Here is a 27,852-nt window from a genome sequence, read left to right on the forward strand (position 1 = left end):
TTTGTATGCAGCACTTCCCTTTTTGTACGTTCCGGTGCACAGCTGTCCTGTTTAGCTGCTCAGCACTGATGTGTTGCTTGCCGATTCTCACCACTGCCTGCATGTCCGCGATAAGTGGATGCCCAACCATCGTTATGAACTTCCCTCTATATCTACTTGCATTGACAAGAAAATTGGTGAATATAATTTAACACTCTAAAAGAAAAGCGCAAGGAAGGATGCATCATGAGGTAACTGATAAAATACTTAGCAAAAAAAATAATATATTCAATTCTAAAATATTTTAGAATGATCACCATGTACTGTGCTGCTCGTACTTCAACCAATATTTAGTTTTGAGCCATAAAGTAGTTTTAACCTGGCCATGTAATTTTTTATCAGGTATACTCCCTCTATTTCAAATTGTAGACTGTTTTGGTAAATTTAGATGCATAATTTTTGCTATAAATCTAGGCACAATGTTTATCTAGATCAATAGTAAAAACTATATATATATCTAGATTTATCAAAACGCCCTACATATTTTACAACGGAGGGAGTAGTATCCTTTCCGAGACATGAAATGCTTGCTTATTGCGATTGCCAGCCGAGGACGTACAACTGGTGATTAGCCAGCTTGCGTGCATCACATAGCTTCGTTTCGTTGGTGTCTAGCAGAGATATATATAGTGCGGACCTACATATTTTAAACTATGAAAATCTATTACATTCTCAGCTGGTCAAGAGGATTGTGTGTGGTATCATTGAGTTCTGTTCTACTTCACTCCTCTGTTGCTAACAATGGAAAATGAACTATTGTCTGATATTTGTTTGTTCCTTGATTTGGCAGGGTGCTACTCTTTTTCTATTGACAGTTGATTTCATTATATACTGAAACCATTTACTTGTCTAAATTGGTAACGCAAGTCTTGTGAATGCTTTATTTTCCTTCATTGTGAGTCCCAGGGATCTATCTCGCAACAATCTGTCTGGATCAATACCTGATTGTCTGAGTCAACTGCCATCACTTACATTTCTGTAAGCTTCCTGCTGATGAACCTGCATATTGTGAACTATAAAGCTCAAAAATCCTTTTATGTTTATTTTCTCTGCTTTCGTAGGGATTTGTCCAGCAACAACCTCAGTGGATCAATTCCTAATAATCTTCTACAAAGATCTCTGATGGGAGTGCTGACACTCAGGTTCACACGATTGCACCTTTGTTTGAAGTATATATTTTGTTGATCTTCTACAACATACAACTTTTATTATGTAGTCCATCAGTAGCACATAATATAGTACTAGCCTATAAAAATAATGTGCATACCTTGGTTTCTGAATCCCATATTATGTATAGCATTTTGATTCATATGTTTCTAAAACTATACTGCCGGTACATACGGACAGGGGTATCTCCTGCTAGGGTGTCCAGCCCTGGCGTGTGCACCAAGCGCATCGTGGTGGATGCGTGATCCGCCTCCATCACCTCCAAACCCTTAGAGCGCCGCTGCCGCCTCACCGGTAAGGACGCGATGGTGTCTGGCTCCAGCGTGTGCGCCAAGCGCATTGTGGTGGACACCCACCACCACATGCTCGGCCACCTTTCCTCGATCATCGCCAAGGAGCTGCTCAACGACCAGAAGGTCGTAATAGTCCGCTGTGAGGAGATCTGCCTCTCCGCGGGCCTCGCATGTCAGTAAGTACTCTGACGGTGTGTCCAACCAGATGGGTGCAAGGTTATCCATGACCTCGCCATTGCCCTCCGGGTGACGAGGGGGCCAGACCCCTACGGGCCTGTCCATCCGGACTGGCCTCGGGGGCCCGGACCTCCCTTTCTCCCGGGAAGGGGTCCGGTGCCGCCACGTGCCGCCTCAAGCTGCCAAGGAGGCGACCGCGGGGCAAACCCTGCCACGTGCCTGTGGCAGAAGGCCCTCCGTGGGACGCCAGCCCAGCTACCGCATTAAATATGGGTAGGTGGGTTGCGCGCGCCCAAGACAGAGCATGACCTGTCTATTGCCACACTGGACAGGTGTGCTGACACCACGGTAAGTCCGTCCGTTTCCAAAGCGGCGCGTCGCATCACTGTGCACTGTGCGCGGGCAGGCGGCGTACAGTCAACTCATAGCGCCGCGCGCGTGAGCAAGAGGTAATGATGGTCTACTGCTGGAGAGCTGAGGCGTGCGCTGCCACAGTGTGCGCGGAGGCGACGGCGTGGCGGGTCAGCGCAGCCCCTTCGCCTGTCAGAGGGTACTGATCCAATAGTGACAGCACGTCTTCCATTGTGCGTACACTGACAGCAGGTACTGTGCCGGTAAGGCGGCACATGATCATATCCTGGCTGTAGATACGCACATCAACCTCTCTATCGAGAGGACTACAGGAAGGAGCTGGAGAAGAAGATCACTGTATCTCTCGTATTACAGGCTCCAGTCGCTGGGCCCACCTGTCGGGGCCCCGCGTAGTGTATGCACTCCCCTTAGTCTATAAAAGGGAGAGTGCGCTCGTTAGAACATAAGTTCAAAAGTTCAGAGGGATCGCAAGATCCAACAATTTCCCAAGCTTTCTCAAGAGATACATCATTCTAGTGGACGTAGGGTATTACGCTCCGGTGACCCGAACCACTCTAAATCCCTGTGCCTTTTCCGTATTTATCCACCCTTTGATCAAGCGTTCCTAGATCTCCTCCAAACTCATCCTAAACTTGGATTAGGCGGGTGCATTCCGCCACCCGGCTGGAGATTTCCTCCGACATATACCATTAATTAGCATACTTATGCTGTTTCATTTATTTAATGTGGTCCTGAAGGTTTATCTGTGAATATTAATTTATTTTTACAATTGTACTGTCCTGGAAATAATTTTTACTGACATGTTTTGGTGGAAAATTCGGGAGGACAATAAAGTCTGGATACTATAACTGGATATTTGCAGGATTTGGTGAACATTTTAGTATATTACAATATTTCACAAATGAATATTCTTTTTTGCTAGGGTTGACAACAATCCAAACCTTTGCACGAATCATACTTGTGGCCCATTCCAAACCTAAAGAAGCGCAATCAGGCAATACTTATAGCTGAGATTGTCGCTCCAGTTGCTCTAGGTATTCTCATTATGGCTACTGTTCTATTCGTCGTTTGGCGCAAAAAGGAGAACAGACAAGGCAAATAATCTAGTTGTGCTTAATGAGGGTAACTTTTAACTGGAATAAGGAAAAAAATTTGGATCATTGGATGGGTAACCTTTGATATCATCTTGCATGACTAAGCTAAAACATGAAAAGCGATTATGTGGTCAGGTGGGGCTCGAGCTTCTAATCCATTTGAGAGCCGAATATTTAAGTACAAGTAACTCAAAGTCATCACTGATGACTTTAAAACCATAATTGGGAAAGGTGGGTTCGGCCTTGTCTACATTGGCAAGCTGGAGAGTGGAACTCTTGTTGCTGTCAAGATGAGGTCACAAACATCCTCATAAGGGAATTCAGAGTTTTTGGCTGAGGTACACATTGCATTAACCGGCTGATTCAGTAGATAACTAATTGTGATGTATCATTACTAATGTTGGAAATACTATATATGTATTGCAGGCTCGTCACTTAGCCAGAGTTCATCACAAAAATCTAGTGTCATTAATTGGCTATTGCAAGGATCGGAAACATTTAGGTTTTGTTTATGAATGCATGGATGGTGGAAACCTAGAGAACCGACTGAAAGGTTTGTAAAATTTTACCATACCATAATACATATGAGTATTAAACTAAATCCAACGGCATGAATGTTAGTAGTTCACAACGAAATAACTACAGTACATAGGAACACTAAATGTCATTAGGCCTGCTAATGGGGCTGGTTCAAATGCGCTCAGCGGGGTGACTTATTATTAGCTCCCTGTTTCGGTTGCAGGCGAGGAAGCTTCTCATGCTGAACCCCCCTTGACATGGTTGCAACGCCTTAAGATTGCCTTGGACTCTGCCTATGGTACCACAAGTTTTGATTATTATTTTATTTGGAATTTGGGCAGGTATTCATATGGGTTAAGAGTATTATTCAGCATTCCGATCGATCATCTAACTAGCTCATATGGTTTTCATTCCTGTTCAATGATCCATGCTTGTAGGGCTGGAGTACCTGCACAAGTCCTGCAGCCCTCCTTTGGTCTGTAGAGACGTGAAGACCCAAAACATTCTTCTAACTTCAAGCCTCGAGGCAAAGATAGCTGATTTCGGGCTGACAAGGGCTTTCAGCAGTGGAACAAAGACACACACCACCACACGACCAGCTGGTACTCTTGGATACTTAGACCCTGAGTATGTATACTGTAACCTCGACCCTAGCTAGTTTTATTAGGAAATGACTGTGCAATTCAACTATGCAGAAGGTTCTAATTAATGTGATTGTTTACCATGCTTGCATAGATACTACAACACCTCTCATCTCAGTGAGAGGAGCGATGTGTTCGGGCTTCGGTGTTGTTCTCTTGGTGCTCATCACTGGCCGTCCAGCTATCTTCACCGCCGCGAACAACGCCGAAAGAATCAACCTCGTGCACTGGGTGCAGGGGAGACTCTTAGAAGGAGATATTGAGACTGTTATTGACCCGAGGATAAGAGGAGATTGTGATGTGAATTCTCTGTGGAAGGTGGCGGAATTGGCTCTTCGCTGCACGGAGCGGGCGGGACGGGACCGCCCCACGATGGCGGAGGTTGTGGAGGGACTAACGGAGAGCTTGCAACTGGAGGGGTCATCACGGTCGTCCACGAGGTGCGGTTCAGTTGGGACCAATGGTTCAGTGGTCGCAGAAGCTGAATCCGTTGGCGCACTTGAGTCAGAGCAGATTGGAGAAACTCTACCCCGGTGACATGGCTGCTGAATCACCTACCAATTGGTTAGGTGTATGAACTCAATAATTTCCATGTATGAATTGATGAAGAATATATTAGCACAATTTCCATATAGTATAACATACAAGACTGCAGCTAGTCACCTGTATTTCGTGAAGTCAAAGTAAGCTAATAAAGAAACAAACGTACAGAGACATTGTGTGGACGTAACGACGCACTGCACGTAAGCAGAAAGGTTTGTACTATTCTTAATAAATAGGTTAAAGGTGTTACAAAGATAAGGATGACCGAAAATTTATGAAAGTACAAACTAGGCATTACCCAGAATCCAACACAGGGATCACAGACTGGTGGTGGCACAGATTCTGATGATGTCTGAAAATTTAACTTTTGGGTTTGGTGACAGCAACGGAGGCCGACTAATCTCTGAAACTGCTCCTTTTGTTTCTTGCCGAAAACAACCCACAAAAATCAAAGCATGCAGTAGTCCTATCATCATCAAGATGTGTACGTTCTTGTATCAACAATGGAAGAAAAATAAGATGGTGTACGCCTTGCCCATGAATCTGATGATGCTTTTGGCTTTTCTAATCACGTCACATGTGTTGGAAATATCATTGGTTCAATATCATATAATTAAAATGCATGCCATTTAGTATACATAAAATTAAAAGGGTCGCTTATAACTATATTATTGCTATCGAACTTTTTTGTGATGCTGACGGCCAAATGGCGCGGAGAATTGATCATAGTGGATAAAATCTGAATTTTGGTTTTACATTCCAATGAAAATAGGTAGGGACCTTCCTTTCCGACTTCCTCTGCTTGACTTGGACAATTTTTGTCCTTGTTATTTGACCAAGTAAAGTCTATATTTTAGGTATCTAGCTCTAGAAAAGCCTATTGTTAACCTAGGAGTTGAAACATTCAGCCCAACTCAGTATTATGTATGCATGGTTCTGTTGCTGCTGTCCTAAATCAAGACATTATAAAATCTTCCCCGAGGACCTGTCGTCCTTGCAAATGACATCACTTGGCCTAGCTCATAAGGAAACTCGTGTTTGCCGTCCTCGTGGGAGAGCCACACACAACTACAAGCTTCCAACTGAAGTTTGTACTCCTTTTCCAGCAACATGATTTCTGTACCTTGATCATCACTATGGTACAACAAAAGATTAATTAAAACTGCCCAGGAATGTGTCCAAAGGGATCCGGCTGTATATGTGACTAGACAAAGATTAACCAAACTACTGGCACAACGAAAGTAGAAAATTGCAAGCACCATTAGATTATCAAGGCCACAAATGGTTTGATCCTGTATCATACTGCATGGCTTTCCTATGAAGTGATGCTTGCTTTGTAGCAGTTCATCGAACCATCCTTAATTTGTTCGGTCATCGTCTTCTTTAGAGTTGCATGCAACTACTAATCAATGTTTAAAATAGCGGGCTAAGGCATTTAGCGTTTGGTGTTTGTAGAGGTTAAGAAAGGCTATAGCGGACTATAGCTAGCTAACCATTTAGCGGTATTGTACCATGTATAAATCTATGAGTAATTTTTCATATAAACATGAAATCAAGAAAATTCCATTCATGCACTGAAGTACGTCTAGGGCTTCATTCCCTCGCTACATCATGGACGAAATACTAAGTTTTGTAAATGATGAAGTTCAATACTAAACTAATAATAAATAAATACCAATTATATGATTTAGCTAGCTAAATAACCCTTAATTTAGCGGCTATAGCGGGATATAGCCAGCTATAGCGGATTTAGCCTTTTAGAGCTAAAAGATGGATATCCTAGTCTACTCCTCTCCCAAAGGCTATAGCGGTCGCTATAGCCGGCTATTTAGAACATCGTTACTATTGCAGACAGGTGCTCAGCTATAAGCTTCTATATTTGAATGAACATACTTAGGTGCTCCATTCACTAGCTAGGAGCAAGCCCAATAGTGGGCAATTCGCTAGGAGCACGTCAGCACAACTGCTGGCCTGGAGGAGAGAGACTTGCTTGGCGCTTGCTCTAATTCCTAAAAGCAACATGCAAAAGGATCGTTACATCATCATCTCGTACGACTTGGTTGAAATTTAAAGACAGAACAGTGGAAGGAATCGCAGGGAATCCACATGATGAGCCGATGATGAAGTCAAATGCAGACATCGATCCATGGACGACGATTCAACAATTGTTAGTTGCACTCCAGGAGACCAGGAGGCCGGCCACACTTTGACATGCATACAATATATATGGAAATAATCCTGGCCGGATGCTATAAATTCCGGCACCTTGCTTCGTTCTCAGCACACGGTGACAGCCTCCTCTAGCTAGCTAGCTCGACGCCTTCGTTCCTCGTCGGCGTGGACGCTGCCTCAGCCAAAAAATTCTCCGATTGATTGATTGGCTCTCTCTTAGCTTCCTCATCCTCGTCCTCCTCTATGGCAGTGGAAGGAATGGTGTGGTGCCCAAACAACACGTGGGATCGTCAGCTCCGGCAGCCGGACGACGATGCCTCGCCGGGGGAGAAGGAGCGCCCGCATGCCTTCATCGGGGTGCGCCCGCGGCCGTGGGGCACGTTCGCCGCCGAGATCCGGGACTCCACGCGCAGGGGCGCCCGCGTGTGGCTCGGCACATTCGACACCCCGGAAGCCGCCGCGCTCGCCTACGACCAGGCCGCCTTCTCCGCGCGCGGCGCCGCCGCCATCCTCAACTTCCCCGTGGAGCGCGTGCGGGAGTCGCTGGGGCCGCTCGCGCTCACCGGAGGCGCAGGGGGCTCCCCCGTCCTCGCGCTGAAGCGGCGGCACTCCAAGCGCAGGCACAGGCAGCGCAAAAAGCTCTCCCGGTCTGTTGTGACCACCACCACCAGCAAGGATCTGATCAGCAAGCAGCAGCGGCAGCCGCCACGCCATTGCTCCGACGTGCCAAGCTTGTCTTCGGGCGTAGTAGCCATGGCGGTGCCGCAGCATCATGCTGTGACGGTGCGCTGCGGCGTTCTGGAGCTCGAGGACCTCGGCACTGATTACTTGGACGAGCTCCTCCGGGCATCATGCGAGCTGACTGCAGGTTGATCAAATCATGATGTGGTCTGCACGGGTTAAATATTTCAAGATAAATAAATAATTGAAAGAGACATCCACATGCAATTCTACACCTTTACACCAAACTAATTACTTGGACGTATGATTTTTTTTTACTAAACGTGATTCAGTAATATAGATATTCGATTCAATAATTTCTGATCGGTTTGATGAGCAATTTGACGGTCGGGTGTAGAATAAACGTAGGTGAAAGTACTATTATAATTAATTCATGAATAAATTTTGAGGATAAAAATTGTTATCGCCATATTTTTCTCATTTATTCATATTTTTACATAATATATACAGATATAGAGATACTGTCGTGGACGTGACAGACACACTGCTTGTAAAAAAGACGTGTAAGCTATTTCTTAGTAAAAACTACTTATAGGCGTTACAAAGAAAACATGGATGACCAGCGTGCGGGGAGGAGCGAGTTCACGTAGCCACATTATTGCTGCCTCTATTTCTTATTTTAGGACGGTTTCTTATTTGTTTCCTTTCTATCCAATAAAATCAACGAAATTATCACGGCACGGTGCATATAGAGCTCACACGTGCATATACGTGCTTGTATTAACAATGAATGAATAGTACGTCTTTGCAATATCCTCTTACATGGTCCGTTGTAGCCGGTGATGCCGCTCGTGTTTCATAATATTACATAGTCCAATAAATTACAGATGTTCGTGTCTATTAAAACACAGTATGATCTGGACTAGAAACTTTATAGCGATTATTGTTCTCTTTTAGATTTTTCCTAATAGCCACGGTTTCGTTGGTTGGGGTTGGGGATTTTTTATTGCTAGCTGCTTTTTCACTTCGAGAGAAAAAGGTATTTAAAAGAGTAATAACCCTAGGCTGTTTGAGAAAATATTGAACATGAATCACTATCCTATCCAACCACTCAAATATTTGTACAATTCATCGCCACCACCGCACCAGTGTCCGTTGCAGCTGTTACACTCGCTGACGTGGCGACTCGCGCAGCCACCCGGCTGGTGTTGTGGCTGCCGCTCGCCCGCGTGTGGGTCCTCCTGCTCGCTTCCTGAATCTCCTGATTCATCGTTCATTTCTATATGCAGAAAAGAAATTCAGGAGGCACATCCGACCGTACAGTCAGCCTTATCCCCTCCCCTACCACCCTCCGGCTCTCCACAGCCACAGCTTCTCCTCCTCCGATTCCTGCTCGTCCACCCACCTCTGGTGGCCAGGTGGTGGACGGCCGGCGGCGCGGGGGCTGTTGTGTACGTGTACCTGCATGTTGGCGGGCAGCTCCCGCGGCGCGGCGCATGGCGACCAACGTGTACGGCGGCGCCACGGTGGCCTGCAGGGTGTGCTACAGGGACCAGTACGGGACGCCGCCGCGGGAGCTCAGCTGCAACACGCCCCGGAGGGGGAAGTCGACGAGCGGGCACCACTTGATCTCCAGGCTCTGTGAGTGGAAACCCACGGGGAGGAGGTCTGATGCGCAGCGAGGCTGCGAGGTCTGGTGCCGCTCCTGTGGTTCTCGGAATAGCGGGGAGACTACGGAGTGCGAGAGTTCTGAAGATGGCGCCAGTCCTTACAGGTACCTATGTTTTCATTACTGGCATGCCAAATTATTTTATTAATTGTTCAGAGACTGTATGTGTGTTTTGGAGGGAAAACATGAAATTTTCCAATGTTACTCGCTAGTTATATATTATTAACAGACATCTAGCTCGGCCTATAATGTTGTAAAGATTTGCTGGCTGTCCCATTAAAAGGCCCTGGTACATTTATTTGTGGACACTGGTACATTAATAATCGGTAAAATAGCTGTCTTGTCGCCAGCAAGTGAGGTATGTACCAAAAACATTCCATTGCAGACAGGGAATGTGAACTGCGCTGTGCAATGCGCACCAATCTTTTCAACCCATGCCTACATTTTTTTAACAAATACCAATCAGTGGAATATTTTTGGCACATACTTCACGCAATGGACATCTGTTCATCGTTGACTGCTATATGCACATGACGACTGCTTGACTAGTTTATGCAGTTATCTGTATTTTACCTGGAGTGTTTTCACTTGTGTACAATAAAGTCATGCCATAATTAATCAATGTGAATGTGTCACTTGGTCTCTGGATGCTTTAATAAAATCATTGTTTTCGCCTCACATATTGAACCTAGTCAGCTGAAGATTTATTCTCTCTCTCTCTCTCTCTCTCTCTCTCTCTATACGTCCTAGAGTCTCTTATATTTTTACATACTATCAATTTTTTTAAGGATGAGCTGAAGTGATGTTCCAAGCTCGATGAGCGAATGCGCAAATCTGCACTTTTATTTTTAAACTTGATATCTATCCACGAATGATTTCGAGTGTTTATCTTCCAATGCGTTTCCTGCAGAGATTTCAAACAACATTCGAGGGGAAATACTCAATTCTCAGATGATCAAGTCGCATCTAAGAAGAAGTCAGCCTATGCTAGTCAAGGGTTGGCCGAAGCCTGCAAATTTGTTTACAATGATGCAAAGTTTGTAAATGAAAGGGCTCAAAATGACATTCTACTACTTTCACGGTACACTTGCACACTATCATATTATTCATAATGTTTAACATCCAAAATTGTACTCCTCGAAGAAAAGCAAGGAATTTTGTATTTTTGTTCTTATCTCTGATCTAAATTGAATCCTAGTGGCATAACAAAGCTGAACAAACGTGCTTGGGAGGATGCTGCTGTTTTAGGCTTGGGGTTTCTCAAGCTTGATGGTACATGCTTTCCTTTTTGGCATAATATACTCTTGATGTATTTATGCTAGTCTTATTTAGTGTTCTTCTAAATTCATCTTGCCTTACAGCTCGTGCACGCAAGGATACTCAAAAGATTGACCACAGCGTGAAGGAGAGGGCAGCCCGCCTTAACCATTTTGCTAGAGTATGTATTTAATGTATCTGTAAGATAATGAATTATTTATATGCCGTTTATGTATTTTTTTCCTTCTTTTTTACATCTATGTATCTAATCTACCACATACTTATACACCTATTCAGGCATTCAAGGAACGAGCTGAGTCAGACTTGAAGAAAGCTGCAGACCAACATTGGAGTGATGGTGCTTTAGAGGTGGTTCATCATATTTTACCTCATAAGTTGGAACATTGGAAGCTTTAAGCAATAGTTGCCATTTTTACTGTGCCAAAAAAATTGCAATCATCATCTTTATATCATATGAGTAGGACATTTTTTCCTATCAATATCAGCATGCTTTTTGTATATTCTGTGGAGCTCAAGCTAAACTAATACTTCTTGATGTGTAACCAGGCAGATTTGCGACGAGCTGATCTGGTTGTTAAACGACGTGCAATGGAAGATGCTTTCATGGCATTGAAGGTAGCTTTATTTACTTGCATATCGAGCTCTAGAACCTTGAACCGTCATGTGTTAAAATAACCCTTATAACTTCATATATTTGTATGTAATTTTCAAATTTCGATGCAGTTTGTTCGGGATATCCATGACATGATGGTGACCAGATTATATGAGCAGTAAGTTCTGAATGGAAAGTTCTAAATGCTAATTTTTTATGAGCACATAGATGCTTGATTGAAGAGAACTAGTTTTACTGTTTATCTGGCACCTGGTCACTATGGATCACTTTTGAGTTAAGGTAAAATTTCTCATAGGCTTCCAAAGGACGGTGCATCTTCTTGTACAAATTCAACAGGGTTTATTACACTCGAGAAGAATGGGAAGACTCTTGAACTGTTTCCTGGTGAAGTTTCTGCTGATCAGATTTTTGCCATAGAGGTTCAATCTACATAACTAATTCAGCAACAGTCTTATTTTCTTTTTCCTTGCAACAGAGTCTTATCGTAGTGTTAAACGTCTCTGATTTATCGTTACTAGGAAGCATACCGAAGTATGGAATCTGCCTTTTCTGAAGCTGATGGTATTGACTACACAGATCCTGAGGAGGTGAACCATTTTATACTCCACTGAGCCACATGAAATTTACTACCTTAATACTTAATCTCACACTTCTCTGTTTGTGAAGCTTGAATTGCTAGTAGCAACACTTATTGACCTAGATGCCATGGATGGAAAAAGAAGTGTTTCCTTGATAGCTGAATGTTCAAGCTCTCCAGATGTTAATACTAGGTACATAGAGCCTTCTTTCCTGCTGAAGTCCCCATTAATCACTTGAATTTCACTCTCCTTATGTACAGTCACTGTTGAACTATAAGTGAATTGCCCACCTCTCCCCATCAGCTTAAGCTTTTGGGTTGAATTGGTTGGTGCATGCAACTCAATATGGTATCAAAGCCAGAGGCCTCGAGTTCGAATCCTGGTGGGCGCGATTAAATAAAATAATTGCAGCTGACTCCTAATTTTCCATGTTTGAAGCCGGAGGGAGCCTACACTTGAGGGGGAGTGTTGAACTATAAGTGAATTGCCCACCTCTCCCCATCAGCTTAAGCTTTTGGGTTGAATTGGTTGGTGCATGCAACTCAATAGTCACACTCATTTTCCGCCAAGATAATTCTCCCTATGATTCAAAGCATATGTTAATCCTGCTGGTCAATTATATTTAGTTTTGACCAGCCATACATAAAGAATTAAATGTAAGATACATGTTACTAGTGTTAAGGAAAAGTACTGTCTGAGTATTTAATCATCTTTATTTGTAATGATTTATTTTCATTGACATTGTTAGTCAAAGTTCACCTTCTAGCAAACACTGAACAGTTTCTCTGAAGTTGCTGCCTCTGCCTTGACAAGGTCAATCTATTTTGTGTTACAGTTACCTTGAGTGGTTAATTTCAAAAGAAGAGTAAACAGAAAATAACCGGATATTTGTCATGCCAGAATTGCATTTTAGAGACCTGGCTCCAAGTACGGGCAGCATGATAATTGTAAAGTATTTAAACATCAGTTTCTAGTTAAATCTTCGAAATTTTGTCTACTCCATTGTACTTTTCACTTCGATTGTGTTGTTTCAATACAGGTAGATATTATATATTTATGAAATGCATTTTGTTCTCGTGGAGAACAAAATAGAAAATCATGTATTAGTGACTAAAGTAGCCTAGCTCGCACCAACACACCCCCACCACCCAGGCTCAAGGCTGCTTAAATTGAATTTGGGTCGCTATTTCTTATTTACAATGTCACTAGTTCCTTCTAGGTTAGTGGAGTTTTTATTTATTTATTTTTATTTTTATAACACCTCTATGTTAAAAGAAAGCACATACCTGAATTCCCGTGTTCTTGGTAAAAGTCAGTACTACTTTGGTGCTACTATATTGCATTCTGATGACCGTTGTTTCTACTCTTTGTAGGAAAGCCCTTGCTAATGCATTGGCTACAGCTCCATCTATGTGGACTCTTGGGAATGCTGGCATGGGTGCACTGCAGGTTTGCATGCATCTTTCTCTCCTACCAATCCAAAACGGAAAAAAACATAGAAGATTGTTGGTTGCTTCATATCTCAATTTCTATATGCGCAATATTTGAGGCATATTTGTTTTCTTGCCCAGTCTTGCCCAGCTTTGCTACTGAGCAAGGACATCTTATGGCAAAGACCCCCTTGTTTTTGCGAGATAGTCAAAATTGGTTCTCCTCCAATAGAAATCGTCTTCTTGCACACAGATGGCCTAGCAATGTGGGAATGGTAGGCAAGACAACAAAACATGGCTTTTAATATCGAGAGAGCAGGATAGATATATTCCACAGCCAAATCTGCACATGATAACGGATCTCATATTTCAACCATCTTTGTTCCTATGAGTTAGAACGTCCCACCTAGCCAACCCGACCATAAAACCCAGGTGTTATAGTGGGAGGGGTAGGGGTCTTTATCCTTGGTCCAACATTCCCCCTACGGCGTGCGAGCCCGGCGTAGCCCGCAGCAGGTTGCCCGGCGTAGCCCGCAGTAGGTCTCAGCACACAAGAGACGCAGGGGAAATCGCGCAGCGGAAATGCGTGGCCGGGAGGGATCGAACCCAGGACCTCGGCTCTGGTACCAAGTTAGAACGCCCCACCTAGCCAACCCGACCATAAAATCCAGGTGTTATAGTGGGAGGGGTGGGGGCCTTTATCCTTGGTCCAACACTATGAATATTGAATACAAACTGAAGAAATTTCTGTCTGACGCTCACCTCATGGTGAGACTTGTTGCATGTGCTGTATTTCTATTAAGTTTCTTCGATATGATGCCCACTTTTCATATCTAGTCAGACTTGTTGCATGTGCTGTAATTCTATCAAGTTTCTTGGATACGTAAGGTTGCTCCAATGTTCCTTTTGATTGCAGAGATTGGCTCAAGATCCCAATTATGCTGTTGCTAGGGCTGCATCAAGAGCCATTGATGAACTCAAGAAGCAGTGGGAACTTGAAGAAGGCGACAGCCTGAGGTTTGTCATGAACCAAAATTATGCTTCTGAGGCAACTGATGATGAAACTTCAGCAGCAGACGACACAACGTGAGGTGTAAAGAAGAGAACGAATTCAGTTCCAAAAGTACCGACGTACCGAAGCATAACAAAACATCATGAGCAATAGGACTGAAGATCAGATAGACATGCAAGGAATTTCACATATACTTAGTTGAAGGGGGTGAAAGAGTATGTTGCTCTGCGAGCAGAATTCATGTCTAGGGCAAAGTAAGTTTGCGGAACAGCGTAAATAGGAGAAGCCTGTTCCCTTTGGTTATTGTTCGTATATGGAAGCAAAAGGTTATGCTCGAAGAGCACGGTTCCAAAAGCCACCATTTTTTTCCCCTTGTTTTGGAAATACTCCGGATATGTATATGTTGTTTAAGTGTATAGTAAAATTTATGTATTTGAAAATATTAAAATGATTAATAATTTGGGATGGAGCGAGTAAGCTCAAACGCTGATGCAATAAAATTTATGTATTTTATTGCATCTCGCGTTCGCTCGTGAGCCGCTGACAATCTGTCCTGTCTCCTGTGTCTTCCCAATGTCCCGGACGGCCCCGGTGGGCCCGACCTGTCATAGTCACTCCCCATCCCCCTCTCTGCTCCACGCCTCCACTCCGTCTCCTCGCTGCCTCCGCCGCCGCCATTGCCTCCGTCTCCAGCGAGCCTTCCACCCTGCCCTACCCAACGCGCGATACCCACCACTCGCCGACATCCGGAGTCCGCTCTGCCCGGGTTCCCCCCTCCGTGCGCGACACCGATTCCCGCCGGAGCGGGGAAGCCATGGCCGCGGCCACGGCGCGCGCACCCGCCGCCGACAAGAGGTACCAACCGCTCCGCCTCCTTCTTCGTGTCCCCATTCCGCTGCTGTGCTTCCAATGGGGCTCGACTTGCGCACCCCGGCCACGAGGGTTTAGGGTTTATCGATTGTGCCGTTGCTGCAGGTGGGGGTTTGCTGCTGCGGCCGCGCCGTCGAGGACGCCCGCCGTTGGGGTTCCGGGAACGGCCCCGAAACCCAGCAACATGTCAGCCCAAAGGTGGCAATTTTTTTTCGTCGTAAATGATCATCCTCTGCAGATGCCGTTTTTAGTTGAGTTGGGGGCTAATTTTGCTGATGTGCTTCTTGTCTTAGCTGAGTGGGGGTTTTTGTCTGCTACTAAATTTATGTGTTATAAATGGACAAGCTTATAGCAGTAAAATCCAATTGAATAGGATTTGATTTGATTTTATTGTTGATGGACACTGAAATAGTTTTGACACTAGTGTTTAGTAAAACAGAGAAAGGATTCTTGGTCAGTCATATGTACGCTCTTTAGCTCTTTTGGTCCCTTGAAATAATGATCCATAGTAAGTGAAGTAACAATGTTGGCCTAGATGCACAAACAGAGTTGATTCAGTTTCAAAATGGTAATCTTTACAATGCGCTGTCATGGGGATCCCTTAGGTTTATTGTCCAGGTAAATACTTGTTTAGACAATTTTTTTACTGTTTTCCTGTTGTTACTATTTAGCCTTTCCCTTTTGTCTGAATTGTATTGAGTACTCATGTTAACTTTGATGCATAAATAGTTTTGATTCAGTGATAAAGTGGTAATCTTTATAATCCGCAGTCATGTGTGTGTGTTTCCCGAGTAAAAACTGAACTTGACAATGTGACTGTTTCCCTGTTGATGATATTATGCTGTCTGATGGGATGTTTGAATGAATTCAGGGACGCTTTCCCATGGGGCAATAGACCAATTCCCCCAGCACCAAATGCATGGGTTTCATCGTCGCTCCTATCTCTCAAGAATGATGGAGGTTCTGGTTCGTTTGGGAACATCAATGATCGCCCTTCTACTGGAGGAAGCTCGAGGACATCTTCAGATGGAAGTGACTTGCTCGACTCACCTCTTGCTCGGGGTGGAAATTCGCATAATTCTACAACTGCGATAAGTCATCCTCAAATCACAGACTTAAAATCAGGAAGCTCGCAATTTCCACGTTCTCAAACTTCTTTCTCGGATGTTCTCAAAGCCCCATTAAGAACTATTGCCAAAATGGTATGCACTCCATATAGTATTCGTGTTGTCAGGTAACTGAAAACGTATAGACATCATATATAATCCAATATTTGCCAATGCAGAGACCTACATCACACGGAAAGGGGTTTACCCTAAGTGCAGATGATTTCCCAGTACTTGTTTCCAAGAACTCTCAATCAAACAGTCAACAAGGTGACTACATGCAACAGCAGTGTTCTTGCATAAAGTCCGTTTATAGTTGTTCATGCAGTCTCATAGCTAAACTCATTACCTTGTTCAACAATAAGTCTGCATTTCCAGTTGAACTTATGTTAGTGGTGCTAAAAGCTTTGTCAACCCATACAATTTATGTAATAAATGTACAACACATGTTCTTTGCACTTAGTGTCTTCTTACTTGCAGGCCATAGTTTTCAAGGGCGACCAACTTTTAGTTCTGTTACTATGGCAGCCCGAGATGAACAAAGAAAGATCCTGACAACTGGTATACTCCTAATTCACTAATGCTTTTCCCCATTGTTTCATACTTCATAACTCACATGTTGTCAATTATCATTAGCTTTTTTTTTCTGTGAAACAATTTTGCTGTCTTTTCATTATGACGAGATATATTTATTTTGTCAAGGGCATATGATGATCTGATGTGCTATTCTTTGTATGGCAGGAGGGGATCCTGTTTCTGCCACGAACTTCTCTATGGAAGCACAACCGGTTCAACTACATGCTACACAGACTCCTGATATATGTATGCCTCCTCCATGTATTGATTACTGGCATCCTCCTCCTGATCACCCCCCTGACAGAAATGAGATTTGGCATGGAGGAATGGCATCATATGGTCCGTGCAAGCCAGCAGACACACCTGGCAGCTTCCCGGTTGAATCTTTTTCCCACAATGATCAGTTCCTTCTCAACCAGCGGGGAGAAGCAAGGCATGGTACAGTACCTGGTGGTTATCACCCAAAAAACAAAGAATCGTGCTGTGCTCATGTGCCTGCTGATGCTTGTATAAATGATCTACCTCATCTCATGCTTGGAAAGGTCAAACATAACCATTCAGATGCCCTTGAGAAGAAAGTCATCAAGAAGGATGTGGCACTGCTAGAGAAAATAAAGTGTCTAAATATTAAAGCTAGAAATCGTCTTGCCGGTAACATATCAGAAATATCTTCGCGCAGTGAATCCAAGGTTGAACACCCAGAAACCATTGATCTAGAAGCATATCATGTGACAAATGATGTTCCCTTCAGCGTTGTCATCAGTGATATCACTTCTGCCTTTGACATGGCCAATTCTGTTTCTGAAAGTATTAATCTTGTACCAATTGGTACATCAAATGTGTCTGCTTCTGCTAATCTTGTAATGGTTGATCTGTCAGGACACGTTACTAAATTCAGTGAAGGTAGAAAGCTAGGTGGATCTGCTGATAATCATGTATATGGAGTAGGGAATACTTCAAGAAACAAGCACCGTAGCTCTGTTACGGACACTGCATCTGATATTTGGGGTCCTGGATGGGAAGAGCACTCTACAGTTGACTCTTTGCCAGTTGCTATGACAAATACTCATGAAGTTCAACCATTTGCTGGCAACAGCTCACAGCAGGTGCATGTGAGAACTGGTGATGATATGCTAAACTCTCCTGATTATGAAATCCAGGTACATACTTGTCATTTTGCATAATGCCATGCAATTTTCCACCACTATCAAGTAATGATGTGTTGTACTTGATCAGGAGGGTCACTAAACTGTCTTTTACTTTTTTTTGTTGTTAACTGTTCTGTTCATTCAGCTTTCAAGGAGAGAATTGTCTGCCCAACATGCAAGACAACTACAGAAAGAGGAGATGGGGAAACTTCAACAAAATGTAACAGCTCTTGAAAATCTGGAAGAATTGAACAGAAGTTCATTTGTACAGAATCTGAAGTTGAATAATGTGCCGTTAGAAGCAGACAAAATTCTTTGTAAACAAAGTGCTGGAGGCGATGGAACTACTAATCATGATACTTCAACATCAGATACATGTTGTACTGCATATGCTGAGAATCTTAATGTGCCCCTAAGAGCAAATGGCACGAAGAATACTACAGTTCCTATCAGCTCTACTCCACCACCAGGCACTGCAGGTGTTAACAGAGGTCCTTTGACTCACAATTTAGTGCCTTCAGCCAAGAAAACTGACATTAACATGCTAGAACACTCTGCCCAGAAAAGGGGAGCACAGCCACGTGACGGCAGTGCTCCAAATCATTTGCAGGTGGGTGATAGCAAAGGACTAGTTCATAGACATGAGAGTATTTCAAGGGTCTCCACTCCAGCATCAAACACTGCAGATGCTAACAATGGCCCTCTGATCCAAAATGCCATTCCTTCAGCCAAGAGCACTGCCATCAACATGATTCACATTGACCAGAAAAGTGCATCAGAGTCACATGACAGCACTGCTCCAATGCTTTTGCAGATGAAGGATAAGAGAAGACAAGTTCATTCACTGGAAAAAATTTTAAGGGGCCTTCCAGCATCAGAATCTGCAGGTGGCAACAAAGGCTCTCTGATTCACAATGTCCTGCCTTCTGCAAAGAACAATGGCATCAACATGATGGAATATATTGCCTGGAAAAGTGCATCACAGTCACATGAGAACAGTGCACCAAAGCATTTGCAGATAGAGAATAGGAGAAGGCAAGTTCTTTCACAGGAGAGAGTTCTAAGGGAGAGGTCAAACATTGCTGAAAGTACAGAAAATATTACAACTGTCACTGGGACTCTTGTGGACACACAAAATGCTGAAGCTAAACCTCGTGTGGACCTCTCAACCCAAAGCAAGAATAGGAGACTTGCTTCACCATATGTGTTCGGTAATGAGAATAAAGAAGCCTCAAATGTGCATAAAACCCATATAACAGGTGTTGTTATCAACAGTGCTATAATCCCTGTGCAGGTTTCTTCTGTTAGAGGTTTTACTGTGGGGAGTATAATGCTTGGGGATGCTTCACTTGGATCTGTGAATCAGGAGAAAACAGTGGCCAAGGAAGTTCATGATGATGTAACAAATGGGTGTGCAAGTCCTAAGCAGACAAAACAATCAGGAATGAATCAGCATGGTGTACAGCGTGTCAAGTCTGAGGCTGGTGGGCTGAACTGTATGGCAATACTTGCTCCCACCCAGCCATCTATGAATGAAAGCATAGTTCCGCAGAATCTGGCACAAGTAAAAACAAGTGTAATGGAGAGGCATGCACATACGCCTGCATGCAAAGAGCTGGGCCTGCAGAATCCGAAGCAAATGCCACCGGCAGAGAACCACATATCTTCTGATAATTCATCAACATCCAAATTGGATACTAAGACTCCTGATAAGGAGGCACTCGGTGCTCCCACTGCTACAAAAGCTGAGGCTAAAACAGAACCTGAGAACCGGGAGGATGAGAAAACTAGCAAACATCTAGGGAGGAGCAGTGCCGCTTCAAACCAAGGAAGCACGAACAGTTCATTCTCAGCAGCACCAGACCTTAATGAACAGAAAGCCAACTCGTTTGTATTAAAAATCATGCAGGAGTTATCTGATCAGTTGGAGCAAGTAGAGAAACAGATCGAATCCAGCACCCATGTTGCTACTGTGAACTGTTCACAGCCAACTCAAATGGTTTCCCTGCCTGGTTATAATTGGGGAGAACATCACGCTAGTCCCGGTCAAAGGCAGTACCATGTCGATGGCCAAGGAAACATGTGGATCAACTATGCCATGAACAGCCACATGGACAGGACAGTCATGACACAGGGAGCAACTCTGCTTACCGGTCATCTGTTGCCTGGACCCATCTCCGTTCCTGTTCCTCAGAACAACGTGCCGGGCATCAACGGTGCTACAGGATGGATGTGGGACACCTCCGAAGGTGTACTGATATCTGACACGAGTGAAGTCCCGGGTCTCGGTACTGCAATTACCGCTGGAAGCTTCACCAAACCTACTCAGAATGTGTACAGGTTCGGCCACGGCATGGTAGGAGGCATGGCTTACGGAGCTGCCGTTGGTACTGTGAGCTCCGAGGTCTGGTACCAGCCAGGTCCGGAACTTGAGCAGCTGAACCCGGCATGGTTCCCCCATGACGGCATGCACCACCATGGTGGCACCAGCGTGTACATGCTGGGGATGGACCATGGCGCTGGGGCGCAAACACACGGTGGCGGCGCTACTCGATACGTGGCTGGTGCCGGACCATTAACGGTAGGTGCTGGGGGTCCTGACTGCCAGCTGGTGCCAGTTGCGCCTCCTGTTGCCGCCTGGACCAGTACTGGGGGCACCATGGCGAGCGCAGGGTGTCCGGCTGAGGCTTGGGATGCGGCGTACGGCGGCAAGCACGTGTACTACGTCTGATGGCCTGATGACTAGCAATTAGCTAGCAGCGCTTGGAGCATTGTCTCTCATGAGTTAGCTGCTCTTGTTGCTATGCTTGCTTGGTTCACAACTCTGCCTGCCTATACTTGGCGTCTGTGCTGCTTGGAATCGTTGTCTTTCAAGTTTCATTTAGTCTTGTAATGAGATTGCTCCGTGGCGCCCTTGCAGTGGCTTTTTGCGACTTGTTTTTTGTCACCTTGCATCACTGACATGTGATGAGCATATTATATATATGGGCACCTGAATGTTTTGGAGCATTTGCATGATGTATATGATTTGGAGATGGAGCATCTGCAATTCTGCATGCATTTTGCTTATTTCTTGCTTGGGTCAAACTGGATCCTGCGCACTGGTGACACTTTTGACAGATGATGAAGTGAAATTAGCGTGCCAATCTTTGGTAGCTGAATTATCGTAAGAGCTAATATGGATGGTGTGCTCACGTGCGTGTTTGAGCAGCAGATTACAAGACACGAAGGAATGTCCAGAACCTGAAACAGAAAGAAGCGAACTCCCCGTACGCCGGCGGCTTGACGCCAATGCCGTCGCTATCTCGGCGCGGCGTGGTGCCACTCGCTCCTGCGGGAGGAGATGAGCGAGAGGTTGCTGGTGCTAGGACTTGGCGCTTCTGGCTGGCAGTGGCGGACTGCGGGGAGAATGCTGGCGGCGGACGGGCAAGAACAGGGGCCAAATCAATCCAGGGGGTTTTCTGAAAATTTGCAGGAGCCTGCATGCAAAAGATCGGATCGCGATCCAAACCAGGGGGTGAGATCCAAAACAGTCAAGGCGTTATTTGTAAAATTTGGATCGCGATTATTAGTCGCGATCCAATCTAGGGGGCTTTCTGCAAATTACTTGGCAAGCAACATGGCAGCTGGTGAGCCGCCCCACCGCCGCAGACCTTCGCTTCAACTCCGGCGCGCCGTCGACTGTCGCTAGCAAGGCATCCCAGGAGAGCCCCTTTTCACTCACCTGACCAGCTGTGCCGCCGGCGGCCGCCTCCCGCGCACCACCAATCCACGCCCCAAGCTGCTGGAGCAGAGTCCCCCCACCGGTGGCGCCGTCAAGAATGCTTGGTGCCCGGAGACGATGTGGGGAGCGTCTCCGCGAGGCAGCGCTTGAAAGGTTGCAGAGTGGGGTGGGCATGATAACCATTCTCTGCTTCGTGGTGCCTACTGCTGCAACCATGACCGCATCGTAGGATGCCTCAATTTGGTCAGAGACGAAGAAGAAGACGCGCACGGAGCGGACCACATGCCGAGGTTTCTCGACGCACGGGCTGCGCATTAGGCCAAGCAAAGGCTGTGGCTGCAAGGGGGCGTGCAGACTGCTCGATGCCATGGCTGCAAGGGGCTTTCTAGTGCTGGGAAAGAAGGTCCTTTCCTTATGACCCATACACGGGCATGCATGGTTCCCGTTACTTTGAATTGTGTGAAATCAAAGGTGACTCGATTCCTTCGTATTACATCCCCTGTTCTTGGCTGCTGCAGCCTTTCTGCCCTTTTTGCTATCAACCCAATGTAATTATTTTCTGATGTATCAGGTCATGTTGTTGGGTTATTGGAAACTTCAAAGACTACTAATCAGCTGATTCTCGTGCATATGGAGGAGCGAATACTTCAAGAAGCTTGCATGGTAGTTCTGCTAACGATAAGCCATCTAATTTTTCTGGACATGAACGGGTTGGGCACTCTACAGCTCACTCTTTGTCAGTTGTTATGACCAAGTTCATTGAGACGAATCCTTTTCCAACAACACCTCACAGCTTGTGCATGTGACAACTGCTAGTAGTCACTCTATTAGTAGTGCTGCAGGAATTCTTGCACAAAATCATCTTGTAGCTACCATGCAAGTTTGTTAACGATATTAGGACAAGCTTTCAGTTTTCGTACTTCCAGTTGGGTGCTGCATGGAGACCAATATCCCTGTGTTGGTCTTTGAGTACATTCCTAGCGGAAGCCTCTACAACCTGCTTCATGTGGCAACGCGGAAGGTGCTCCCGCTACTGACACGCCTCAAGATTGCCATCGGCTCTGCAGAAGCTCTAGCCTACATCCACTCGCACCAACGCATCCACGGTGATGTCAAATCTGCCAACATCCTCCTGGATGATAACCTCATGCCTAAGGTCTCCGACTTTGGATCGTCCAAGCTTTTGTCGATCGATAGGTATGCCATGGCTGTGGCAGCAGATATGAGCTACGTAGACCCAGTGTATATGAAGACGGAACGTTTTGTGAAGAAGAGTGATGTCTACAGCTTTGGCATGGTGCTCCTCGAGCTGGTCACCCGGAAGACGGTCAAGTATGGCAAAAATAGAATCAATAGCCTCCCCATGGACTTTGTCAAGTCTTGTAAGGAGAAGGGCAATGGAAGGGAGATGTATGACACAAACATTTTATCTCATGGCCATGCTCAGTGTCATCATTGCATAGAGTGCCTTGACAAGATCGGTGCTCTCGCGGTCTGTTGTCTCAAGGAAGATGTGGATGAGAGACCAACAATGGCAGAGGTCGTGGATGAATTGAAGCAAGCGGCAGAGGTAGTGGACAAATGCAAGCAGCACGGGAATATAATAGCCTACGATCCCTCATGTTTACAGATAAGTTAAAGGCACATACGTATAGTACGCGCCTTGATGAAGAAAGCAATGTAAACATGCTTGGTGGGATCAAGCTATAGCTACTTTATGGATGCAAATGTACTATTTTTTTCTGTATTCGAAAAGGGTGATACGTCTACTTTGGGCCGGGAGTTGCGTGATACCCTACGTCCTGTATGGTGGATTGTATTGGTTAGGGTTATAGATGCACGAGGCGCAAGTTGTCCCTCATATTCTGATGCTGATCTAGATACCTCTGCTCTCCTTTATATACTCCAGAGGGTGGGATTACTAGTCGGTTATAAGGTAGGAGTCCTAATAGGACTATAAAGTAGGAGTCTGACTTCTTCCTTCCTTGCAGGTAGCTTCCTTGAAGTATCCCTGATAGCATCTATGCATCTATGGCTGCAGCAACTTTATCGATTTGTATAAGCATATAGAAAAAAGTTTATCGATTTGTATTAGCATATAGAAAAAAGGTGTGAATGTCCGGAAAAAGTCTACAAAACCCCCTGACTTTTGCGGTCGGACTACATCACCCCCAAACTAAAAATTGGATATTTAACCCCTCCAACTTCACAAAACCATTTACTTAGCCCCCTCAGGTGGTTAAGTATACTGTCTTGGACAAGTTCAGATATATACCATCTTGAACTTTTACTCATACATGGGCTTAGGTCTCTTACACAATGTGGCTCGACATGTTCATAAATTTGTATATCAAACGGCGGTTAACTTGTTGGTGGGAACTAAATGGCTCTGATTCTAGAGACAATTATCTGCATAATCATGACAAGAAGAGGAGCATCATTTAGGCTTGTCGCACCCTAGAGGCCACACAGCTATGAATTTTTGCTACCCATGGATGGCTCTTTACTTTTAGGATTGGTTTTTTTGCGAGGCTTGTGCTACTTTTGGAGGACATTCATCGCACTTGTATGGCATCTTCCTTATTTTAGGGAGAGGAGAGCTGCGTGTTTCCCTCGGCAATATACTCTGGTGAACCACTGGATCAAATACATTTTTTGAAAATATTATATTCCAAAAACTGACTCAGCATTACCTACTACTCCATTATCTTACCATCCTCTGCTTCTACTAGTTCTAGGTGTCCACCGCTGCAACCACAAGTTCGGACGACGACGCGCTGCGCTTGTCAATCACTTCTTGTTTTATATCAGTTAATCGAAATCGAGAGGGTCTGGCTCTTCCTTATCTTTCTTTATTTTTTTTTAATGTGAAGGCCCTTCCTTATCAGCGGTGAACTGGACACCCCGGTGTCTACAAGCACGGGCAAGGTCGATGATGGTTGCGTTTTGTTTGGACTCTGCACGACTTTGACTTGTGACCTGGAAGCAGAGTTCCAATTTGAGCACATATTTCAATCTACAAGTAGGTACAGCAATTATATTGGTTTGTCATTTTGCGGCTCCTCTCACCTTCAATCGATTTGTACTGGACTGGACGTTTGTTAAGTTGGTTGACTGACTGACTGACTGACTTGGATCGAAAGTTAATTTGTGTCCGAAGTGAAACCCACAGAGAAATATTATTGGTACCATGCATGAGCAGGAATCTTAAGGTGGCGGATGTTTTGGGGATCTGTCTAGACTAGTAGGATCTCCTTTTACAGGTCTTTGAAGTCACAGAATGCAAATTCGCTGTGCAGATTTATTTAGAAATTGACAATTCCTCTTGTTCTTTCTCTGAACTCCAATTTAGTTTTGTCAAGCACTTCTTTTTTCTATCAATGGAAATCGAGAGGGCATGGCTCTACAAGTCTTTCTCTGAACTCCAAGTCCCGAATTTAGTTTCGAACTTCTCATGCACTTTATTCTTGTCAATTTATATTTGCACCATATTTGCATCTTGCAGAAAATTTCCTAACAGGTCCGATTCCAACTTCTCTCGGGAACTGATCTGGCATGTCTTTCCTAAATCTGAGTGACAATTCATTGTTCGGCTTAGTACCAGCAACGCTTGGGAACATCCATGCTTTGCAACGGCTTGATCAGTCAGGGAATCATTTAGAAGGGGGTATTAACTTCCTCCTGTCCTCCCTTTCCTCTTGGACAAAACTCCAATTCCTTGGGATACACAATAATTATTTCACCGGACGACTCTGTGATCATGTGGGCAACCTGTCTGCACAGTTACTTCAGTTTAGAGTAGGTTAGAACAAGCTAACTGGTGGGCTTCCATCATCATTGTCAAACTTAGCCAGTCTCGCTTGGCTTGATGTATCTTACAATGACATAGCAGGCCCAATCCCGACACAAATTGGTAAGCTCGGGAACTTACAAAAGCTTCATCTCCACGGTAGCAGATTAGTTGGCTCCATACCTGATAGCATTGGCAATCTTAGCATGCTAGAATACGCCTGGTTGTCCAGGAACCAATTAAATTCAACTATACCGGCAACTTTCTTCCACCTTGATAAAATCATATATCTAGACCTTTCTAATAATTTCTTTTCCGGTCCACTATTGAGTGATGTTGGTGCGTTAAAAACAACTTTTTGCTTGGAAGCATCCCGGAATCATTTGGGAAACTAAGCATGCTCACTTCCCTAAATCTATCACACTACTCATTTGAGGACTCTATCCCAGCGTCGTTTAGTGAGCTGAGTAGCCTCCAGTGGTTGGACCTCTCCTCCAATAATCTAGAAGGAAAGATACCAGAGGGTGGTGTTTTCTCCAACATCTCATTGCAATCTTTGATTGGGAATGTTGGGCTATGTGGTTGACCCCGTCTGGGATTTTTTCCTTGTCAAGAGAAACGACCTCACTCAAATGCTACGCACTTCCTAAGGTTTATGCTACCTGCTGTCACCATAGTGTTTGGTTGTACTATTCTATTCATTTACCAAATCATTAGAAAGAAACTTAAGAACAAGGGAAAGGTTGAAGATAATGTCATTGATCCTGGCAATGTTATGTGCCATGGGCCCCTGTGTACCATGACCTCGTCCTTGCTGCTGATAATTTTAGCTACAACAACCTGTTGGGAACTGGGAGCTTTGGAATGGTCTACAAGGGTCAACTTAGCACCGGTTTGGTAGTGGCAATAAAAGTTCTCGACATGCAGCAGGACCTGGCCACTAGAACCTTTGATGCTGAGTGCTGCGCACTTCGCATGGCTCGGCACAGGAACTTGATAAAGATACTGAACGTCTGCTCCAACCTGGAGTTCAGAGCACTGGTGCTTCAGTACATGCCCAGTGGCAGCTTAGAGATGCTCATACACTCCGAAGGCAGGAGCACTTGGGATTCCTCAAGAGGCTGGACATCTTGCTTGACGTGTCGATGGCAATGGCGTATCTGCACCATGAGCATCATGAGGTGGTGCTGCATTGTGACTTGAAGCCTAGCAACGTGCTATTTGATGCCGACATGGTGGCGCACGTAGCAGACTTTGGAATCGTAAAGCTCCTATCGGGCGTTGACAACTCTGTAATTACTGCAAACATGCCCGGAACACTCGGGTACATGGCACCACGTACGACCATACTCCATACTGTGACTCTGAATTTTTATTGGTATATATTTTTGGATACCAATGCTGATGGGTCTTGCTTGAATTCCGTATTTGGGTTCTCATGAGCAGAGTATGGATCTTACGGAAAGGAATCATGCAAGAGCGATGTTTTCAGTTACGGAATCATGCTCCTTGAAGTATTAACTGGGAAAAGACCCACGGATCCTATGTTCGTTGGAGATTTAAGCATTAGGAAGTGGGTTCGTCGGGCATCTCCAACTGAGCTTGACTCTGTCGTGCACGAACAGCTACTGGTAGGTGCCTCTTCCTCTGCCTGCAACGTCAACGACTTTCTTTCACCAATATTTGAGGTCGGTTTGCTCTGCTCAAGTGACTCACCTGACCGAAGGATGTCAATGAAAGATGTCACGGTGGCACTCAAGAAGATCAGAAAGGACTATACCAATTCAACATCAGCAAACGCGCAGAGTGCCATCCCGTGACGACCGATTTTCATCTGCTCTGTTCGTTCCTTCCCTCGAAGAATTGCATCAGCAATGTTCCAATTTTTTTCTTCGTTACTCGTTTCACCCCTTTGGCCTGTGATGGTAAATTGACAGCTTCTCTGTCCGTAAATTTTCTGAACACGCACTGTCATCTGTGCAATAAGTTTCTTTTGTGAACATGGACTGTAATCTGTTAGTAATCCTAGCATATCTCGCATTTCTGTTTTGCATGTGCACGCACACGAGGATCGGCTTGTGGTTTCCGTGTGTGTAGGAAGTCATGGATGAGAATCGCTCGGCATGAACTGGAGCATGCAAACTATGGCCGGCCGTTGCGGCGCATGGGGATGGACGTGCGGACTCAGTGCAACTGTGGGCGCCGTGGCTTGCATCTCACTGCTTTGTAATCCAATAAATAGTAATACAATCCCTGAAAACGCTGCGCCCTTTGCAGCACCAAAACCCACCGTGTTCGCGTTGAGTTTGTTCGTGTTCTTGCTCGTCGCTCGTCGTGGTCTGCTCGCCGGCACTCACCGC

At 44.9% G+C, this 27,852-nt stretch overlaps 4 protein-coding genes and 2 pseudogenes across 5 annotated transcripts; 5 read left to right on the plus strand and 1 right to left on the minus strand.

Moving 5' to 3' along the window:
* The first annotated feature begins 1,511 nt into the window (after positions 1–1,511).
* On the plus strand, positions 1,512–4,839 carry LOC112872412 (annotated as a pseudogene).
* A 2,075-nt stretch (positions 4,840–6,914) lies between these two features.
* On the plus strand, positions 6,915–8,059 carry LOC112901947 (ethylene-responsive transcription factor ERF094-like). Its single transcript, XM_025970821.1, has one exon. The coding sequence runs from the start codon at positions 7,261–7,263 to the stop codon at positions 7,888–7,890; it is 630 nt and encodes a 209-aa protein (XP_025826606.1). The 5' UTR covers positions 6,915–7,260; the 3' UTR covers positions 7,891–8,059.
* A 1,135-nt stretch (positions 8,060–9,194) lies between these two features.
* Positions 9,195–14,718, plus strand: LOC112901945 (senescence-associated protein OSA15, chloroplastic). Its single transcript, XM_025970819.1, has 12 exons — positions 9,195–9,472; positions 10,278–10,448; positions 10,566–10,639; positions 10,729–10,805; positions 10,922–10,993; positions 11,192–11,260; positions 11,369–11,415; positions 11,554–11,677; positions 11,777–11,845; positions 11,925–12,028; positions 13,210–13,285; positions 14,183–14,718. The coding sequence occupies exons 1-12, from the start codon at positions 9,195–9,197 to the stop codon at positions 14,354–14,356; spliced, it is 1,335 nt and encodes a 444-aa protein (XP_025826604.1). The 3' UTR covers positions 14,357–14,718.
* A 120-nt stretch (positions 14,719–14,838) lies between these two features.
* On the plus strand, positions 14,839–21,038 carry LOC112901944. Of its 2 annotated transcripts, XM_025970817.1 has the most exons (7): positions 14,839–15,133; positions 15,254–15,346; positions 16,020–16,350; positions 16,434–16,524; positions 16,735–16,815; positions 16,996–17,990; positions 18,124–21,038. In XM_025970817.1, exons 1-7 carry the CDS (start codon positions 15,093–15,095, stop codon positions 20,707–20,709), a joined length of 4,218 nt encoding a protein of 1,405 aa, XP_025826602.1. In that variant the 5' UTR covers positions 14,839–15,092; the 3' UTR covers positions 20,710–21,038. The 2 variants fall into 2 exon arrangements, with proteins under 2 accessions (XP_025826602.1, XP_025826603.1); XM_025970818.1 differs by lacking the exon at positions 15,254–15,346.
* A 130-nt stretch (positions 21,039–21,168) lies between these two features.
* Positions 21,169–22,242, minus strand: LOC112901946. The gene is made up of 2 exons (XM_025970820.1): positions 21,586–22,242; positions 21,169–21,457 (listed from the first exon to the last, which is right to left on the minus strand). Exons 1-2 carry the CDS (start codon positions 22,123–22,125, stop codon positions 21,194–21,196), a joined length of 804 nt encoding a protein of 267 aa, XP_025826605.1. The 5' UTR covers positions 22,126–22,242; the 3' UTR covers positions 21,169–21,193.
* A 397-nt stretch (positions 22,243–22,639) lies between these two features.
* On the plus strand, positions 22,640–27,312 carry LOC112872413 (annotated as a pseudogene).
* The last annotated feature ends 540 nt before the right edge of the window (positions 27,313–27,852 follow it).

This window comes from Panicum hallii, chromosome 8 (genome assembly GCF_002211085.1).
Source record: "Panicum hallii strain FIL2 chromosome 8, PHallii_v3.1, whole genome shotgun sequence".
In the NCBI taxonomy this organism is placed as follows: domain Eukaryota; kingdom Viridiplantae; phylum Streptophyta; class Magnoliopsida; order Poales; family Poaceae; genus Panicum; species Panicum hallii.

Coding starts and splice junctions, on each gene's coding strand:
- LOC112901947 (XM_025970821.1), top strand. CDS start 7,261: ATGGCAGTGGAAGGAATGGTGTGGTGCCCAAACAACACGTGGGATCGT.
- LOC112901945 (XM_025970819.1), top strand. CDS start 9,195: ATGGCGACCAACGTGTACGGCGGCGCCACGGTGGCCTGCAGGGTGTGC. Junction 11,416..11,553: donor GTGACCAGATTATATGAGCA/GTAAGTTCTGAA, acceptor AATTTCTCATAG/GCTTCCAAAGGACGGTGCAT. Junction 12,029..13,209: donor TCTCCAGATGTTAATACTAG/GTACATAGAGCC, acceptor TACTCTTTGTAG/GAAAGCCCTTGCTAATGCAT.
- LOC112901944 (XM_025970817.1), top strand. CDS start 15,093: ATGGCCGCGGCCACGGCGCGCGCACCCGCCGCCGACAAGAG. Junction 15,134..15,253: donor GCACCCGCCGCCGACAAGAG/GTACCAACCGCT, acceptor CCGTTGCTGCAG/GTGGGGGTTTGCTGCTGCGG. Junction 16,525..16,734: donor TCAATCAAACAGTCAACAAG/GTGACTACATGC, acceptor TCTTACTTGCAG/GCCATAGTTTTCAAGGGCGA.
- LOC112901946 (XM_025970820.1), bottom strand. CDS start 22,125: ATGGGTCATAAGGAAAGGACCTTCTTTCCCAGCACTAGAAAGCCCCTT. Junction 21,458..21,585: donor GCTGCCATGTTGCTTGCCAA/GTAATTTGCAGA, acceptor TTTTGCATGCAG/GCTCCTGCAAATTTTCAGAA.